Below are 19373 nucleotides of genomic sequence, written 5' to 3' on the forward strand. Positions count from 1 at the left end.
TGTACCCATTCTGCATTCTGTTAATACAATTTTCAATCAATCAATCAAGCCTCTTTTCCCAGTGGCGCCACCTACCACATATGCACAATAAAGTGTCCCTTTGCCTATCAGTTGTGGCTGTGTACTCTGTTGGGAAGCTACTATGGTCGTCCAGGTTTCGATTTCATAAACTCATTTGTTTATGAAAGAATATGGCTTCCTGTATCATGTGGCAGGCTGTCTTCTTTGGTTCACTTCTCACAAGGCCTGTACACGTGACCAATAAGTTATAGGTAGTAGCTTATTCAGGCTGCATTCTAGCATTTAGAGGTATATGCTTTAGATGCAAGACTTTCCCCCCCACTTTTCATATAGCCTCTATATAGTCCATATAGGCAGTAACAGGCCCTAGCATATATGATAAATAGCAGGTGCCATAATTACCTAGTAATTGTTTTTACATGTGTTTTGCAGCACACTCTAGGTTAATCTAGATGTCCCCCAGAGTATTATGATATGAATGTTATTGTGCTGTACTTCCAGACACTTGATGAATGAATGAATGAATGAATGAATGAATGAATGAATGAATGAATGAATGAATGAAAACTTTATTTAACAGATTGCAGAATGGGTACAGAATGATCAAATCCATAAAGAATTAGTGTCAATTTCCAGACTTTTATTTTGAAGGCAAACCATCTCCACTGGAAGTCTTATTTCAGCTCGATTAAGCTTTTGATCAACAAGCTTTGTTCACTATTATCACCAGGTAATAATGTAATTATTATTGTTCCACTTATTAAGGACCAACTTGGTAACTGTTTACAGCAAAGAGCAGTCTTTTGTATCACAGTTTCAGGACATCTAGACATGCATGAGATATGGATGTAGAGACTATGGAAAGTGGCCTACTAGACAAGGGGCCAATATGAAAATGATGGTATGGTAATCATGTAGGCTAATTCACCAAGCCTTTTTAGATTGCCATATTCGGGCATGTGTCTCTACCTTTGACCACCAAACAGGTTATACAGGCTTGAACCTGTATAGTTTCAAGGTGAACGTTAGGAAATGGCTCCTAAAAAATGTAACTCAGGACTCAGGAGGCTTCCTGTTTTAGTGTATGAGATCTGTACATTTTGTACATATTTTATTAATAATGTTGTATTTTACTTTTTATTATATTTTTAGCAATATACTGTAGGCTGATCATATGTTACATGTAAATACTATGTGCTGCTGAGACCAATGACCACAGTGGACATAAGTCTGTGACTTGTTTGTGCTCCTTGATACTTTTAGAATAATGACTTGAGTGCATGACTTGTTGTAACATGTAATGTGATATTATTATTTCATTTATTGTGCTGTTGTTTTTAATTTTCTGTGTATACTATGTTTTAACTGTGTTCAATTTTTATCTTATTTTTATTCTGTATATATATATATTTTTTTTTTACTAATAATAACTCTTGTGGGTCGCCTGGCCTATTGTTTTAACCCTGTAGCACTTTGGGATCCCAGCGAACAAAAAGTGCAATACAAATGTAATTTATTATTATTATTATTATGTATTTTTAATAATTGTCAAATAAACTAACCTAAACTAAACTAAACCTTTGTGCCCCCTGGAGGTGACGTCACCAGGTGAATTGATTGATTGATTGAAAACTTTATTAACAGATTGCAGAATGGGTACAGTACAGTACAGCTCAATACATACAATTGTTAAGGGGATGCAGACCAGAGAAAGACTTTCATCTTGTTTACACCAGGGTCCCCCATTTTCAATTCATCATAACATACATGACATACAGATAAACAGTACTGCTACATCTATACATTTATGACATACCAGATTTGCAAATACAGTACGGTTTGTGATACAAAAAGAGTCCAGAAAAAAGAGTATATACATTTGACGTATATAGGAGGTTGGGTAGGTGGGGGGGGGGGGGACACTGTACATTGGAGGTGGTTGGGTGGGTGGGGGGAGGTTGGGTAGGGGTGGATGGGCGACACTGTACAACTGTACAAACAAAACTGTACATTGGAACATTGACAAGACCATACTTGGTAATTTACTGTACATTGGAGGGGGTTGTGTTAGGACATTTACAGGGGCCAGTTTCGAATTGCAGTCTCCCGTAGGTGTTTTTTGAGAGTGTTTTTGAAAGTGGGTAGTGATTCACATTCCTTTACAGCTGTGGGTAGGGCGTTCCACATTGATGTGGCATAATTGCGAAACGTGTTTAGTCCCTTGTTTGAGCCGAATCTGGGTTTAACATGATTTGTGGAGCTCCCTCTGGTGTTGTGATCGTGGTATTCACTGACCTTTGGGAAGTATTTTGACATGTACATGGGAACCGCGTGATTACCAAAAACAAGCCGCATTTCTCGGAGACACTTTCTGATTGGCACTGACTGACGCTCTCTGATTGGCCACTGACGCGTTTGGCCAATCCGTGACGAGCTGTGTCTTTGCCCATTTCCTCGTCAAACAGCCTGCAAACTACCTGCCGTTCTATCGCCCTGCTCTAAGACAAACTCTAACCTTAACCAACTTCGAAAGAGTGCCTAAACTTAACCAGTGCAGAAACAGGCGTCGGCCAATCAGAGAGCGTCTCCGAGAAATGCGGCTTGTTTTGGTAATCACGCAGGTGAGCCTCAGGTGAAGAAACGCGGAAGTGAAATAATTATAAAGAGGCGAGATGTGGAAACGGTTTGGGCAGTTTTTTAATCATCGCCGCGGAGAAGATGGTGTGTGACGCCTCTCCCCGGAATAATAATCATAATAATAATAATAATAATGCGTGAGAAAACCTGGCTGGCTTTGGGCCAAACGTAGAGGTGTGTTTTCTACCTGGAGTCTGGGACTGTTGTTGTTGTTGGAGGCGCTGAGCGTCAACATGTTTTACAAGGTGAGCGACCAGCGGCGAGAATCATCCAAACTTATTATTATCACTTTTATTTTATTTTATTTGTTTGTTCTTTTCCATTTCACCCGATTATATGAGAGCTTTGTGTGGGCATATAATGGCTTGCTAAAAATAATGTAATAATCTGAAGAAGACGCTGGGTTGAGTACGATTAGTAGGTTAGTATTGATTGATTGATTGAAAACTTTATTAACAGATTGCTGAATGGGTACAGTATAGTACAGATCAATACACACAATTGTTAAGGGGATGCAGACCAGAGAAAGACGTTTGTCTTGTTTACATCAGGGTCCCCCGTTTTCAATTCATCATAACATACAGATAGACAGTAGGCCTACTGCTACATCTATACATTTATGACATACCAGATCTACAAATACAGTACTGTTTGTGATACAAACGGAGTCTAAAAAAAGATTATATACATTTGTATTAGTTAGTAGAGAGAGAGAGAGAGAGAGAGAGTTATGCTAGGTTACACAGACTGGCAGGACTAGCTATCTGGATAGAGTAGTAGACCATTTAAAAATCGTAGTATTTTGTACCTATTTATGATTAGTGTTTTTATTCAGAGCTGTACGTATAAATAAATACCCATATATCCCACTCAGTCATGTCAGATTTGAATGATCCTTTTGTTTACAATCGCTAGAACATCCCTACATGTTCTTGGGCTCCTGTGTGTGTCGGTGGTGAAACAGGTGACCTCTCAGGTGGCTGGCTGTAGCAGTCACACCCAGTCTGAGGTCCACAGTCTACACCTCCCCCTTCTGGAGGCCTCCCACACTGATAGCAGGTCCGTTTATTACACCATGCTGTTAGCTATGCGGGTAAGCAGTGTCAGAGTATTAATGACTGAACAGGTGAAAAGTCAACGGGAATAGAGGAGAGCCGTCATCGTCACTTGGTCGTCCTCAGACCAGCTCGACAATAGAGTCTCTCTCCGGTCTTCATGTCGTCTATACAAGCAGCACAGCTATGAAGCGAAAGTGTTGGCGCTGTCCCCCCCCCCCCCCCCCCCCATTGCCGGGCAAGTCGGGGCCCGCTCCCCGCCGGTAGACCTGGTGAGAGACCGGAGGAGAGAGACTGCATGCTATACTGCTATAGCCTATAGTCTACATTTCTATCAGACAGAACTCTAGCCATATTGATTCAGATTATTTTATTGTCAGCTTTTTTTATAAACATTTTTTATCTACATACATTCAGAAAAACGTGAGATGCTTGTTTTTCCCGGCTCCTCAACCGTAGTAGATTTGTAAACATAGTACACAACATATGGACAACATATCTATACAAACTATAAAACTATAACTACAAGCTATAACTGTAAATATAAACTATACCTATAAACTAAACTATAGACTAAACATAATACACAGCGTATATTCTATCTATACAAACTACTATATACTAACTGTATAAATAGACTATAGACCAGACCTGGCCACTTCCGGCCCTTTGGGCGTCCGTGTCCAGGGTGCATCAAATTGCAATGCAAACATTTAATCTCAACATATCAATCTGTCTGGGGTTACATTTTGTTCGGACAAACATAAAAATGATTTGTGCAAAGTTTGGGAAAGATTAGTTGAGATTTAGAGGTAGCACACAGCATGTGAAATATATGAAAATGGGCCTTTTTGGGCGTTTTACTAGATAACATGACAAGGCAATTTCAAAAACGGCAAGAAATAGTTTTTGAGAGCAACATTTATTAACCCTAACATTTAAGAACAAAATGTTTGATAACAACATTGAAATAGTCTTTCAAACATGTCTCAAGCATCCTAGAGTCCTAGACCTGGTCCAGCTTGCGCTTGCAGCAGCGAAGATGTGGCCGTGTTGAGCGGTGCTCACCTGCCTGTAGCACATTCTGCAGGTGCTCCTCGCTCCTGGCTGCTGCCACAAAGTCTGACGTCAGTTTGACGCCACGCTCGGCACAGTCATTCATTCACAACATTGATGGCACGTACATTCACTGCACCCATCTGAAATGCTGTACTGGTAACCCAATCCTCTACATCCAGTGAAAGAAACGCGGGATCGATGTGCAGCAGGTGCATGCCGAACCAGCAGTCTGGGTTGGCGAGGTCAGCAGAGCTGGTGGTCGGCGAGAGGGTTGGAAACGTTGGCTTGCCGAAGCCAGTGCCAAAGCGGAGCTGTGGGGCTTGCATGGATATATCAGCCGGCTTGTGCTCCAATATAGCATCTGCAAGTGCGCGCCGCTCGCCAACTGGCACCACGCTGATGCTGCGATGCCCTCGTCAACAGACTTGTATGCGTACAGGTTGTGGTAGAGTGTAAGGTCATTCCATGCCGCATCTACGGCCGTGTCGCAGGTCAACCACCACGTTGCGTAGATGTGCGTGATGAAGTTGGCAAACGCCCGAATCTTCAGCACCTGCTGCTGCGTAGTGATGGTCCCCTGAGGAAGCAAGGCAATGTGCTGCTCCATCAAGGCCAGCTTGAGAGTGTAGAGCAGGGGTGCCCAACCTTTTTTGAACCAAGATCTACTTTTTAATTTGCCAACTAGCCGAGAGCTACCAGCCCAAATTTTTCCTACTCTCGGCTAAGATAAGATAAGATATTCCTTTATTGATCCCCTTGGGGAAATTCAGGCATAATAGCAGCATGGGGGAAGGGGGGGGGGGTACAGGTAGTAAAAACAACACAAGCAGTGTAAACAAATAGGTCACTATAATTTACTATCTAACTAACTGAAAAATATATTCACAGTGTCATAAGGTGCATAAGGCTAGTATTAGTAGTAATAGTATTACCCATTCAATATGCACATGACAGAAAATATTATATGGCATATAATATTTTCTGTCATGTGCATATTGAATGGGTATATAATATAATATGCTATTTTATATATCATTGTAACAGTGTAGTGTAGGAATTACAAGAATGACAAGACTGTAACTGTAACTTCTCACGTTTATTTCACACTCTGCATACACACAGACAACACACACACTCAGTTCAATGGGCATGAGAAAACATATGTTTACATTGCCAAAGTGGAACAATACAATCAAAACAAAAATATATGTACAATTAAAAGGGAATAGGAATGATGTGTAAACAGAGCTGTCACATTGCAAAATGGAATACAATCAAAAAACAATTCCACAAAAAGGTCTGTCAACAGTCACTGATAGTTATCCCTTTTTTTATTATTAAATGTCTCTACCTTAGTGAGAACGCTGGCACTGGGAAGAGGTAGCTAGTTTTTCAAAGTCTGGGTTGTAGGAGCTGGTTGCAAGCCTCAGGCAGTCCACAAGATGGTCATCTGTCAATGTGGTTCTGTACTTGGACTTGATGATCTTCATGTGAGAGAAAGCAGACTCACACAGGTAGGTTGATCCAAAACATGCTGTTAAGTTCATGGCACATCTTCTGAGGTTGGGGTACTTCTCAGGCAGCAGTAGCTCCCAGAACTCTGCCTTCATCCCTTGTGTTGCCCTGGCTTTAATCTCAATGTCAGTTTGAAGTGTGAGGATCTCGTTCTCCACAGCATGGCTGTCCAGATTAAACAGTGTGGCCACTTTGGATGTGATGTCATCCACATCTACAGTTCCAAATGGAAAACATATGTAGCTTGCAACAGGTTCAAGTATTGAAAAGTCTGTGAAGCGCTTATCAAACTCTGACAAGATGCTTTGAACTTGCTCCTCATAATGTGTGCAATCAAACTGTGCGGCGTCCTCACCCTGACGTTGAAGTTCTGCTTGCATGTGAGGAAAGTTGCGTAGGTCACTGCGTTGCAGCCTTCTCGCCCACATGGTGAGCTTGCTTTTAAAAGCATTCACTTGTGCATCGTTGTATAATGCCGCTCCAAATTACCCTTTTTCGGCACAGCCACGGTTTGTTTGCATATCAGACAGACTGATTTTGCGTTGAAATAAACAAAAAAGTAAGCCTCCTCCCACTCTTCATGGAAATTATATGTTTTTGGTCTTTTGGCTGCTCCGGTTCTGCTTGCGGCGCTGACGCTGGTGCTATCCGGCAGCTCGTCGGAGGCGGCGTTGGAGCTGCTCCCTGGCGGCGCCGGCAGCTCGTCTGAGGGTCCTGGCTCTGGCGGCAGTGAAGTCTTGCTTGCGTTGTTGAAAAGTAGCGTCCTCTGAATGAACCTCTTTTTAGCTGGTGGTGTTCCATTCATCTTGCAGTTTCGAGTGACTCAAGGCTGGTCTCAGAGCCATGTTTATACTGTACCTGCCAGGTGATTGGCCCGACCCCCACTCATGCCACTCCATGAAAAAAAAATCAATTTGCATCCCTATGGGTGAAGCTCGCTGTCCGGAATGTACGGAATGTAGACAGTATCGATTGGCTCAGGCTGCCGACTGCCTGTTATCAAATCAAATTAAATGATTTTCCAAAATAATCTCGCGGCCTACTTGAAACCAGCGCGCGATCTACCGGTCGATCGCGATCGACTGGTTGGGCACGACTGTTGTAGAGCAGCTTAGCCATCCACCGCACCTTGTGCAGTGCTCCCGGTCGTTGGAAGTTAACTGGAGTGTGCTCTCTGCACTGTCTGCACTCAGATACACAAGACATAGCTGCACGAACTCGCGATAGTCGCCTCGCTTGTAGTCGAGCACTCCTGCAGCGCACACAATTAGTTCAGCACGCAACTTGCCCAGGAACGGTGGTTCGGCATCGGCAGGAATGTAGCGGGCCAATGGGCCGCTGTCCTTGTGTGGCAACAGGTTCCAGTTGTCGCGCAGACGTGTAAACAATGTAACCTCTGGCGAGTGTGACGTCTCCACCTTGAGGTCAGTGAGGATGTGGCTGAGGAGCACCTCGCCCATGTGGTGCCGGCACCCGGACCAGAGCAGTGGTCGACCCAGTGAGAGCTGGATGTGGTGCCGGCACCCGGACCAGAGCAGTGGTCGACCCAGTGAGAGCTGGATGGCAATGCAGGCTGCCGTGAGATGGCCAGTGTTTGACGCGGTGGTGTCGAATGCCATGTTGACCACCTGATCGGTGCAGCACCAGTCCTGCAGCAGCTTGCATGTCAGCCGGGCGATGATGGTTCCACATGCCTCATCAGTCCCCTTCATGTATGCTGGCACACCAAGCAGTTTGAGCCGCTCCGCGTCTCCGATCACCCCGGTCAGACGCTCCTCCTGGCATGTATTGTTTTTACATGGATGGTAACACTTTTAGCACCCAGACAAATCAATACGCTGGAAATGTGTGTTTTGATGCACCCCGCGGTACATTTTTACAAGTTTCAAGTTTCTTTAATAGTTGTCATACAGAAGTACAGGATACTTTTATACAAAATGGGAGATAATGAATATTGAGCAGAATTAAGTTCAAGTTATCATTGGTTCGGCCCTCCAACACAGTTCAGGTTTCTCATGTGGCCCCTTGTAAACGTTAATTGCACCCCCCTCATGTGCCCCCCCCCCCCCTGCTATAGACTATAAACACAACTCTAGAATAAACATAATACACAACGTATATTCTGTCTATACAATACAAGGTAAATCTTAGCAGCAGCAGCAGCAGCAGCAGTAGTAGTAGTAGTAGTAGTAGTTGTGTGTGTGTGTGTGTGTGTGTGTGTGTGTGTGTGTGTGTGTGTGTGTGTGTGTGTGTGTGTGTGTGTGTGTGTGTGTGTGTGTGTGTGTGTGTGTGTGTGTGTGTGTGTGTGTGTGTGTGTGTGTGTGTGTGGGGGTGGGGGTGGGGGTGGGGGTGGGGGTGGGTGTGGGGGTGGGTGTGTGTGTGTGATGGACAGACACTTTTAAACTTGAGTACCAGCCAATATACTGAACAACGATATCATCCATTATTTACAGGCTAATCCTGAACAGAACCTGCTATACTTGGGTCAGTGATTTGAGATAAAGGCTAATCTGCCCCCCCCCCCCCCCCCCCCCACACACACACACACACGTGAGATCTGAGCAGCTTCTTTGTGCCATAAGTGCATAAAATCAAGCCAGGGCCTCGTTCGCCGGCGTGGTTCACTGGTACATCTGAACAGACTTATTATTAATAATTATGGTTATTATTAGTTACAGCTAAGTGACTGACTGACTTGTCTCTTCTTGTGTTTAAGGACAACATTGAGCTGAGGGACCGACGCAAGGACGGCTTTGACACCAGAGAGCCTCTGCTTCCTGTCCTGGTGAGACCTGTTCTGTGTGTCTGTGTCCATCTCTGCCCTCATTTAGCTCCTAGTCCAACCAGATGGACCCTGCATGACCTCATGTTCATTAAACCATATCATTTACCTAGTCCAACAAGATGGACCCTGCATGACCTCGTGTTTATTAAACCATATCATTTACCTAGTCCAACAAGATGCACCCTGCATGACCTCGTGTTCATTAAACCATATCATTTACCTAGTCCAACAAGATGGACCCTGCATGACCTCGTGTTTATTAAACCATATCATTTACCTAGTCCAACAAGATGCACCCTGCATGACCTCATGTTCATTAAACCATATCATTTAGCTCCTAGTCCAACAAGATGCACCCTGCATGACCTCATGTTCATTAAACCATATCATTTAGCTCCTAGTCCAACAAGATGCACCCTGCATGACCTCGTGTTTATTAAACCATATCATTTACCTCCTAGTCCAACAAGATGCACCCTGCATGACCTCATGTTCATTAAACCATATCATTTACCTAGTCCAACAAGATGCACCCTGCATGACCTAGTGTTCATTAAACCATATCATTTAGCTCCTAGTCCAACAAGATGCACCCTGCATGACCTAGTGTTCATTAAACCATATCATTTAGCTCCTAGTCCAACAAGATGCACCCTGCATGACCTAGTGTTCATTAAACCATATCATTTACCTAGTCCAACAAGATGCACCCTGCATGACCTAGTGTTCATTAAACCATATAATTTACCTAGTCCAACAAGATGGACCATGCATGACCTCGTGTTTATTAAACCATACAGAGGTGGTGTCTGCACTGGCATGAGAGGAGTCATTTAACTACTTGGAGATAAGATATCGCTGCACTGAACAAATGTACTGTATGTTTGAAAGATATCCTTGCATTTTATTCTGTACTAATCCAAACACGGGTATATTGTAAGCCTCTACTTGCTTTGTGGATTCCGTAAAGCATTACAAAACAACAAAAAAATAAACATTCACAACATTGCATTATTATAGATATTTTCTATGGAATTGCATTAATAGCGAAGCGCTTTGTTCCAAGTTTATCTCCCGTCAGCTATTGTATTAGCAAAACCCTGCAACAGGAAATAAACTTGGACCAATTTAGAATGTTTATGTTAGAAGTTTGAAACGGCCTATTAAGTTATAATTAATCAAGTATTTTAGTTATCACATAAATGATCACAGAGTACTAGTAACAACTAGTTTGAATGGTACCGGTGCTGAGGAGTCTTGTCTTGGTTTCCTGTGCGCCAGGCCACCCAGTGGTTCAACGACTACGTGCTGGTGGGGGACAATGTGGACGATGAGGACTCCCAGAAGGCCCAGCGACAGACGGCCTTCATCCAACAGCTACAGAAGAAGAACTTTAAAGTCACCGTGAGTCTCACTGCATCACTTTTCAAACCTTTTATTTCAACTCGAAAGGCAACGGAGGTTTCCCTCATTCACTGTCACATCGAGTGTGTACATAGAGTTAAAGGAAAACTCCAACATTTTGGGAAATTAGCTTATTTAACATCTTCCCTGGAGTTAGACAAGAAGATACATACCTTTTTTGTCTCTGTGCATGCATTAGGCTTAGGGAACAGTCGCTCCGTTAGCATAGCTTAGCTTCATCACTGGAAGTGAGTAGGGGCCGGAGCCTGGCGTTCCCACACAGTGTATAGTTTGATTGATTGATTGAAAAGTGTATTAACAGATTGCAGAATACACTCCAAATACAACTCCAAAACGTTCATGTAAACATGTCGTGACCTGTGTATTCACCACGTGGAGAAATAAAAAATTATTGAATTAGACAATTACGTTTTATAAGCAAATATACTTGCCCAACCACTACTGTATGAGCGCAGCCAGTGATTTCAACGTGACGGCGTGTTTGTTTACATTCTCATTCATTCAAAAGATCCGAACCAATAATGATGTAGTATAAGGAGCTAGCTTACCAATAATGATGTAGTATAAGGAGCTAGCTTACCAATAATGATGTAGTATAAGGAGGTAGTTTACCAATAATGATGTAGTATAAGGAGGTAGGTTACCAATAATGATGTAGTATAAGGAGGTAGCTTACCAATAATGATGTAGTATAAGGAGGTAGCTTACCAATAATGATGTAGTATAAGGAGGTAGCTTACCAGTAATGATGTAGTATAAGGAGGTAGGTTACCAATAATGATGTAGCATAAGGAGGTAGCTTACCAATAATGATGTAGTATAAGGAGGTAGGTTACCAATAATGATGTAGCATAAGGAGGTAGCTTACCAATAATGATGTAGTATAAGGAGTTAGCTTACCAATAATGATGTAGTATAAGGAGGTCGTTTACCAATAATGATGTAGTATAAGGAGGTAGCTTACCAATAATGATGTAGTATAAGGAGGTAGCTTACCAGTAATGATGTAGTATAAGGAGGTAGTTTACCAATAATGATGTAGTATAAGGAGGTAGGTTACCAATAATGATGTAGTATAAGGAGGTAGCTTACCAATAATGATGTAGTATAAGGAGGTAGCTTACCAATAATGATGTAGTATAAGGAGGTAGGTTACTAATAATGATGTAGTATAAGGAGGTAGGTTACCAATAATGATGTAGCATAAGGAGGTAGCTTACCAATAATGATGTAGTATAAGGAGGTCGTTTACCAATAATGATGTAGTATAAGGAGGTAGCTTACCAATAATGATGTAGTATAAGGAGGTAGGTTACCAATAATGATGTAGTATAAGGAGGTAGCTTACCAATAATGATGTAGTATAAGGAGGTAGCTTACCAATAATGATGTAGTATAAGGAGGTAGGTTACCAATAATGATGTAGTATAAGGAGGTCGTTTACCAATAATGATGTAGTATAAGGAGGTCGTTTACCAATAATGATATAGTATAAGGAGGTAGCTTACCAATAATGATGTAGTATAAGGAGGTAGGTTACCAATAATGATGTAGTATAAGGAGGTAGGTTACCAATAATGATGTAGTATAAGGAGGTAGGTTACCAATAATGATGTAGTATAAGGAGGTAGGTTACCAATAATGATGTAGTATAAGGGGTTAGGTTACCAATAATGATGTAGTATAAGGAGGTAGTTTACCAATAATGATGTAGTATAAGGAGGTAGCTTACCAGTAATGATGTAGTATAAGGAGGTAGGTTACCAATAATGATGTAGTATAAGGAGGTAGTTTACCAATAATGATGTAGTATAAGGAGGTAGCTTACCAATAATGATGTAGTATAAGGAGGTAGCTTACCAATAATGATGTAGTATAAGGAGGTATCTTACCAGTAATGATGTAGTATAAGGAGGTAGCTTACCAATAATGATGTAGTATAAGGAGGTCGTTTACCAGTAATGATGTAGTATAAGGAGGTAGCTTACCAATAATGATGTAGTATAAGGAGGTAGTTTACCAATAATGATGTAGTATAAGGAGGTATCTTACCAGTAATGATGTAGTATAAGGAGGTAGCTTACCAGTAATGATGTAGTATAAGGAGGCAGCTTACCAATAATGATGTAGTATAAGGAGGTAGTTTACCAATAATGATGTAGTATAAGGAGGTATCTTACCAGTAATGATGTAGTATAAGGAGGTAGCTTACCAGTAATGATGTAGTATAAGGAGGCAGCTTACCAATAATGATGTAGTATAAGGAGGTAGCTTACCAATAATGATGTAGTATAAGGAGGTAGCTTACCAATAATGATGTAGTATAAGGAGGTAGGTTACCAATAATGATGTAGTATAAGGAGGTAGTTTACCAATAATGATGTAGTATAAGGAGGTAGCTTACCAGTAATGATGTAGTATAAGGAGGTAGGTTACCAGTAATGATGTAGTATAAGGAGGTAGTTTACCAATAATGATGTAGTATAAGGAGGTAGCTTACCAGTAATGCTGTAGTATAAGGAGGTAGTTTACCAATAATGATGTAGTATAAGGAGGTAGCTTACCAATAATGATGTAGTATAAGGAGGTATCTTACCAATAATGATGTAGTATAAGGAGGTAGGTTACCAATAATGATGTAGTATAAGGAGGTCGTTTACCAATAATGATGTAGTATAAGGAGGTCGTTTACCAATAATGATGTAGTATAAGGAGGTAGCTTACCAATAATGATGTAGTATAAGGAGGTAGGTTACCAATAATGATGTAGTATAAGGAGGTAGTTTACCAATAATGATGTAGTATAAGGAGGTAGCTTACCAGTAATGATGTAGTATAAGGAGGTAGGTTACCAATAATGATGTAGTATAAGGAGGTAGTTTACCAATAATGATGTAGTATAAGGAGGTAGCTTACCAATAATGATGTAGTATAAGGAGGTAGCTTACCAATAATGATGTAGTATAAGGAGGTATCTTACCAGTAATGATGTAGTATAAGGAGGTAGCTTACCAATAATGATGTAGTATAAGGAGGTCGTTTACCAGTAATGATGTAGTATAAGGAGGTAGCTTACCAATAATGATGTAGTATAAGGAGGTAGTTTACCAATAATGATGTAGTATAAGGAGGTATCTTACCAGTAATGATGTAGTATAAGGAGGTAGCTTACCAGTAATGATGTAGTATAAGGAGGCAGCTTACCAATAATGATGTAGTATAAGGAGGTAGTTTACCAATAATGATGTAGTATAAGGAGGTATCTTACCAGTAATGATGTAGTATAAGGAGGTAGCTTACCAGTAATGATGTAGTATAAGGAGGCAGCTTACCAATAATGATGTAGTATAAGGAGGTAGCTTACCAATAATGATGTAGTATAAGGAGGTAGCTTACCAATAATGATGTAGTATAAGGAGGTAGGTTACCAATAATGATGTAGTATAAGGAGGTAGTTTACCAATAATGATGTAGTATAAGGAGGTAGCTTACCAGTAATGATGTAGTATAAGGAGGTAGGTTACCAGTAATGATGTAGTATAAGGAGGTAGTTTACCAATAATGATGTAGTATAAGGAGGTAGCTTACCAGTAATGATGTAGTATAAGGAGGTAGTTTACCAATAATTATGTAGTATAAGGAGGTAGCTTACCAATAATGATGTAGTATAAGGAGGTATCTTACCAGTAATGATGTAGTATAAGGAGGTAGCTTACCAATAATGATGTAGTATAAGGAGGTCGTTTACCAGTAATGATGTAGTATAAGGAGGTAGTTTACCAATAATGATGTAGTATAAGGAGGTAGTTTACCAATAATGATGTAGTATAAGGAGGTCGTTTACCAGTAATGATGTAGTATAAGGAGGTCGTTTACCAGTAATGATGTAGTATAAGGAGGTAGCTTACCAATAATGATGTAGTATAAGGAGGTAGTTTACCAGTAATGATGTAGTATAAGGAGGTAGCTTACCAATAATGATGTAGTATAAGGAGGTAGTTTACCAATAATGATGTAGTATAAGGAGGTAGGTTACCAATAATGATGTAGTATAAGGAGCTAGCTTACCAATAATGATGTAGTATAAGGAGGTAGCTTACCAATAATGATGTAGTATAAGGAGGTCGTTTACCAATAATGATGTAGTATAAGGAGGTCGTTTACCAATAATGATGTAGTATAAGGAGGTAGTTTACCAATAAGGGCCTTAAAAATGAACAAATACCAGTGTTTGTTGCGCCTCTCCATCAACCTTCTCATAAAGGACTTTAGATCTTTAGATCCTTTGAAAAGCAGTGTCCTACTCCTGACCTCTGTCCCCGGTCTGTTGTGTTTATTACTGTGTAATTTGACTTGTGCTAATATGGCGTGTTCATTTTCCTGCTGTTGGTGTGTGTGCGTGTGCGTGGTTGTGTGTGCGTGGTTGTGTCAGAGAATCGTCCATGATGACAAGGTGTTCTTTGGGGTGCGCGCGCCCAGTGAGGTGTTTGAACAGTACAAGTACCTGCTGAAGGTCTCGGACGCCTGCAACTGGAGCGGAGACTTAAAGACCACTGTCCCGGTGGCGACACGGTAGGAGACACTGGTTTGTGTGCAGACATCTTGTGGGTCACAGGGGGTTCAAACTACAACCAGGTGCAGATGACAGACATCTTGTGGGACACAGGGGTTCAAACTACAACCAGGTGCAGATGACAGACATCTTGTGGGACACAGGGGTTCAAACTACAACCAGGTGCAGATGACAGACATCTTGTGGGACACAGGGGTTCAAACTACAACCAGGTGCAGATGACAGACATCTTGTGGGACACAGGGGTTCAAACTACAACCAGGTGCAGATGACAGACATCTTGTGGGACACAGGGGTTCAAACTACAACCAGGTGCAGATGACAGACATCTTGTGGGACACAGGGGTTCAAACTACAACCAGGTGCAGATGACAGACATCTTGTGGGACACAGGGGTTCAAACTACAACCAGGTGCAGATGACAGACATCTTGTGGGTCACCAGGCAAAACGAACTGGCTAATAATCAGACACAGCTCAGCTAACACAGTTAGTGAGTGGGTTAGGTAAGTTATTAAAGGAGCTCCTGTCTTATACGGAGCTACTGAGCAGTTTTGATCCCGCAGCTAGACTGGCTGACGCGCCGTTATACTCCTGGTCTCATACCAAAACAGTCCTTGTCCCAATGACTCATGCAGGCAGCTTTACTTGGAAAATGATATTTATTTGCTTCACCGTGCAAACAGAATATCCTCGCTTTTGTTCCTTAAACTGATTAAATAATAATGAATACAATATCTAATTGCCTACAAACATTTCGCCCTGTGGCGTGTTCGTGGGTGCGTGCGTGCGGTCAAAAACCATTGCCCTTTCCGGGTCAAAACTCCTTCCCCATACAGGTGTACCTTGACACTTAAATAAAAGAAGCGCCACCCCCTGGTCACATAAATCCACTGCACATTAAATCCATTTTGGCCGTTACATAAGTCAAGTCAAGTAATTTATTTATATAGCATATTTAAAAGCTCAAGAGCCAATCAAAGTGCTGTACAATCAAAGCTTAAAATCAATGTCCTAATATAAAATACACAAATACAAAAAGGCACAGCAGGACAAGACAGTATTCAGAGAATAGGACAGTAGGACAACACACGGATAGGGGAACACAAAGTACAGTAGCACACAGGGGACAGAGGAGCACAAGAAGAGATACAAGAGGGAGGGGGCAGAATACAATTGCATGGGAGTGTGTGCGTTAGGGTGTGGGAGAATCAGGGTAGTTAGTTTATTAGTTAGTGAGTGAGTTAGTTCATTTATTAGTGAGTGAGTTAGTTAGTGAGTTCATTCGTTTGTTTATTAGTTAGTGAGTGAGTTTATTAGTTAGTAAGTTAAGTCAGTGAGTTAATTAGTTAGTTTATTAGTTAGTGAGGGAGTCAGGTAGTGAGTGAGTGGGTTAGGTAGTTAGTTTATTAGTGAGTGTGTTAGTGAGTGAGTTAGTTTATTAGTGAGTCAGTTAATTAGTTAGTTTATTAGTTAGTGAGTTTGTGTATTAGTTAGTGAGTCGGTTAGGTAGTTCGTTTATTAGTGAGTGGGTTAGGCAGTTTGTTTCTTAGTTAGTGAGTGGGTTAGGTAGTTTGTTTATTAGTTAGTTAGTGAGTTAGTTAATTCGTTTGTTTATTAGTGAGTGAGTGAGTTTATTCGTGAGTGGGTTAGTTAGTTTATTAGTTAGTGAGTGAGTTTAGTAGTGAGTGAGTTAGTTTATTAGTTAGTGAGTGAGTGAGTTTGTTTATTAGTTAGTGAGTGAGTGAGTTTTTAGTTTATTAGTGAGTGAGTGAGTGAGTGAGTTTGTTTTTAGTTTATTAGTTAGTGAGTGAGTTAGTTTTTAGTTTATTAGTGAGTGAGTTCGTTTATTAGTGAGTGAGTGAGTCACTGGAATCTGCAGTTGCATATGAACGGCTGCATTGAGTCGCTGTGGGAAAAATACCTTATATTCTTTAATCTTCCAGCTTCACTTTGTGTCTGGAGCTCAGGTTCACCTGGTTCATCACACCATCTCCATGATACCTGCCCCTTTGTTGAGAGAAACACTAGTATGTTGTGTTTGTTGAAAGCAATGCATTAATCACTAAGTTGTCATGTGCACTAGTGCTATATAGTCTGTCAATGTTTACAAGCTTGTTGTGAGACTAGTTTTGTCCTCTATATCTGTCTCTATTTATTATCAGGAAGAAAATTATGTTTACACACACACACACACACTCACACTCACACACACACACACACACACACACACACACACACACACACACACACACACACATCCCTGTTTCTCATCATCTGCTTTCCTTCAGGATCCGAATCGTCCATTTCATTCTCCATCACACCTTCATCAACAATGGGGGTAAGTGTGAGTCACTATGAGATGCTTCCTAGGTGGAGGTAGAGTAGGACCAGACAGGGTTTCCAGGAGAAGGCAAGGTCCTAGTCGACACACCAGGTAGGGCAGGATTGGATGGAGAGCGGGAACTGTAGGCCTATCCATATATGCCATTTATTACCTTTTAACTTAACTTTGTTAACATCTGCAATAAACATGTTGGAGAACAAAAGGAGAATTGTTGATACAGTTTTACATTTGATACAATGTTTTATTACACTGTATTTTTATTCTGTGTTGAGATGGTTACACCCTCTCCCCTGTAGTAGTATTAGTAGTAGTAGTAGTAGTAGTAGTAGTAGTAGTAGTAGCAGTAGTAGTAGTAGCAGTATTAGTAGTATTAGTAGCAGCAGCCGTAGTAGCAGTAGTAGTAGTAGTAGTAGCAGCAGCAATAGTAGTACTAGTAGTAGCAGTAGTATTAATAGCAGTAGTAGTAGTAGTAGTAGCAGCATCAGTGGTAGTATTAGTAGTAGCAGTAGTAGTAGTAGTAGTATTAATAGCAGTAGTAGCAGTATTAGTAGCAGTAGTAGTAGTAGCAGCATCAGCAGTAGTATTAGTAGCAGTAGTAGTAGCAGCAGTAGTAGTAGTAGTAGTAGCAGCAGTAGTAGTAGTAGTAGTAGTAGCAGCAGTAGTACTGTAGTGGATGCACTCTGAAATATTGGCCGCTATGAAAACCAGAGACAAAAAATGCTCTGAGTTTCATAAAAGTCAGTCAAAGCTTACAAAAAGCACAAGCAGTAAACTCCAAGCCCACGTGACTGAACTCAAACTGGAAAGAAACGGACTAAGAAACGACGTAAACTCCACGATCAAAACTGCAAAAAATAATTTCATCAATGACAAAACTGAGGAAAACAAAAACAAACCACGTGAACTTTGGAAATTACTCAACAATCAACTAGGCTGCAGTAAAAAACTTAAAACCAGATTCTCAAACATAAACATAAAGACGGACAACACGCTCATCACAGACAAGCTGGATGTAGCCAATTACTTAAACATTTTCTTCACAAACATAGCCACAACACTGGTAAACAAACTACCCTCCCACTCTTTATGGGGCATTATGGGGTAGAACACATAGTAGCTTACTACAAAAACCTAGGGGTCCGCAAAGACGACTTCAAACTGGAAATGGTAACAGATGAGGTACTCAAAAAACTGAGCGCCCTCCAACCTAACAAGGCCACTGGCCATGACAACATCCCCTCCAAATTCCTCAGAGACGCAGCAGCCGCCATCACCCCAGTCATCACACACATAATAAACCTCTCCATAAAACAGGGACACGTCCCCAAGGACTTCAAAATTGCGAGAGTGACCCCTCTGCACAAAAAGGGCAGTAAATTAGACCCAGGCAACTACCGCCCTGTTTCTATTCTTACCTGCATCTCGAAAGTCATGGAAAAAATAAGTCTACGAACAGGTTGAAAAGTACCTAGCGGAAAAAAAATCTAATCTACGAATTCCAATCTGGCTTCAGAACATCCCACTCCACTGACACATGCCTTCTCTATTTGAACGACCACATCAAACAAGAGGTGGACGTGGGCAAATACTGCGGCATGGTCATGCTGGACCTACAAAATGCCTTCGACACTGTCAATCACACCATTCTGTTTGACAAGCTAAAAGCAATTGGTTTTGAGTGAGCTGGATGCAATCCTACCTTGAGGGGAGGGAACAGATGGTGGAGGTACCCTATCCCCCCCCCTCACAGTGAACTGTGGTGTTCCACAAGGAAGCATACTAGGACCGCTACTGTTCCTAATTTATGCAAATGACATGTCGTCAGCTTGTGACTGCAACTTGTTCTTGTTCGCAGACGACTCAGCCCTGCTGGTCTCTGACAAGAACAAGTTACATGTTGAAAAAACCCTCAGCTCGGAACTAGGCAAAATCTGCACCTGGCTCGCTGATAACAAAC

The 19373-nt window shown here is 41.4% G+C and overlaps 1 protein-coding gene across 3 annotated transcripts in view; it reads left to right on the top strand.

The window, feature by feature from the left end:
• Positions 1-2700: 2700 nt before the first annotated feature.
• The window catches only part of ano9b (anoctamin 9b), a 69482-nt gene continuing 52809 nt past the window's right edge, over positions 2701-19373 (top strand). For 2 of the 3 annotated variants that reach the window (XR_014620840.1, XM_084337691.1), the window contains exons 1-5: positions 2701-2903; positions 9004-9072; positions 10354-10476; positions 14930-15069; positions 17361-17410. Coding sequence is in view for 2 of the 3 variants with exons in the window: in XM_084337691.1 (XP_084193817.1) it covers positions 2892-2903; positions 9004-9072; positions 10354-10476; positions 14930-15069; positions 17361-17410 (394 nt within the window). In the remaining variant the exon portion in view is untranslated. Of the gene's footprint in view, positions 2904-9003; positions 9073-10353; positions 10477-14929; positions 15070-17360; positions 17411-19373 lie in introns of those variants that run through there. The other variant, XM_084337692.1, reaches the window with a different exon arrangement.

The sequence above is a fragment of the Notolepis coatsorum genome, assembly GCF_963971535.1.
Source record: "Notolepis coatsorum genome assembly, chromosome: 20".
NCBI lineage: Eukaryota > Metazoa > Chordata > Actinopteri > Aulopiformes > Paralepididae > Notolepis > Notolepis coatsorum.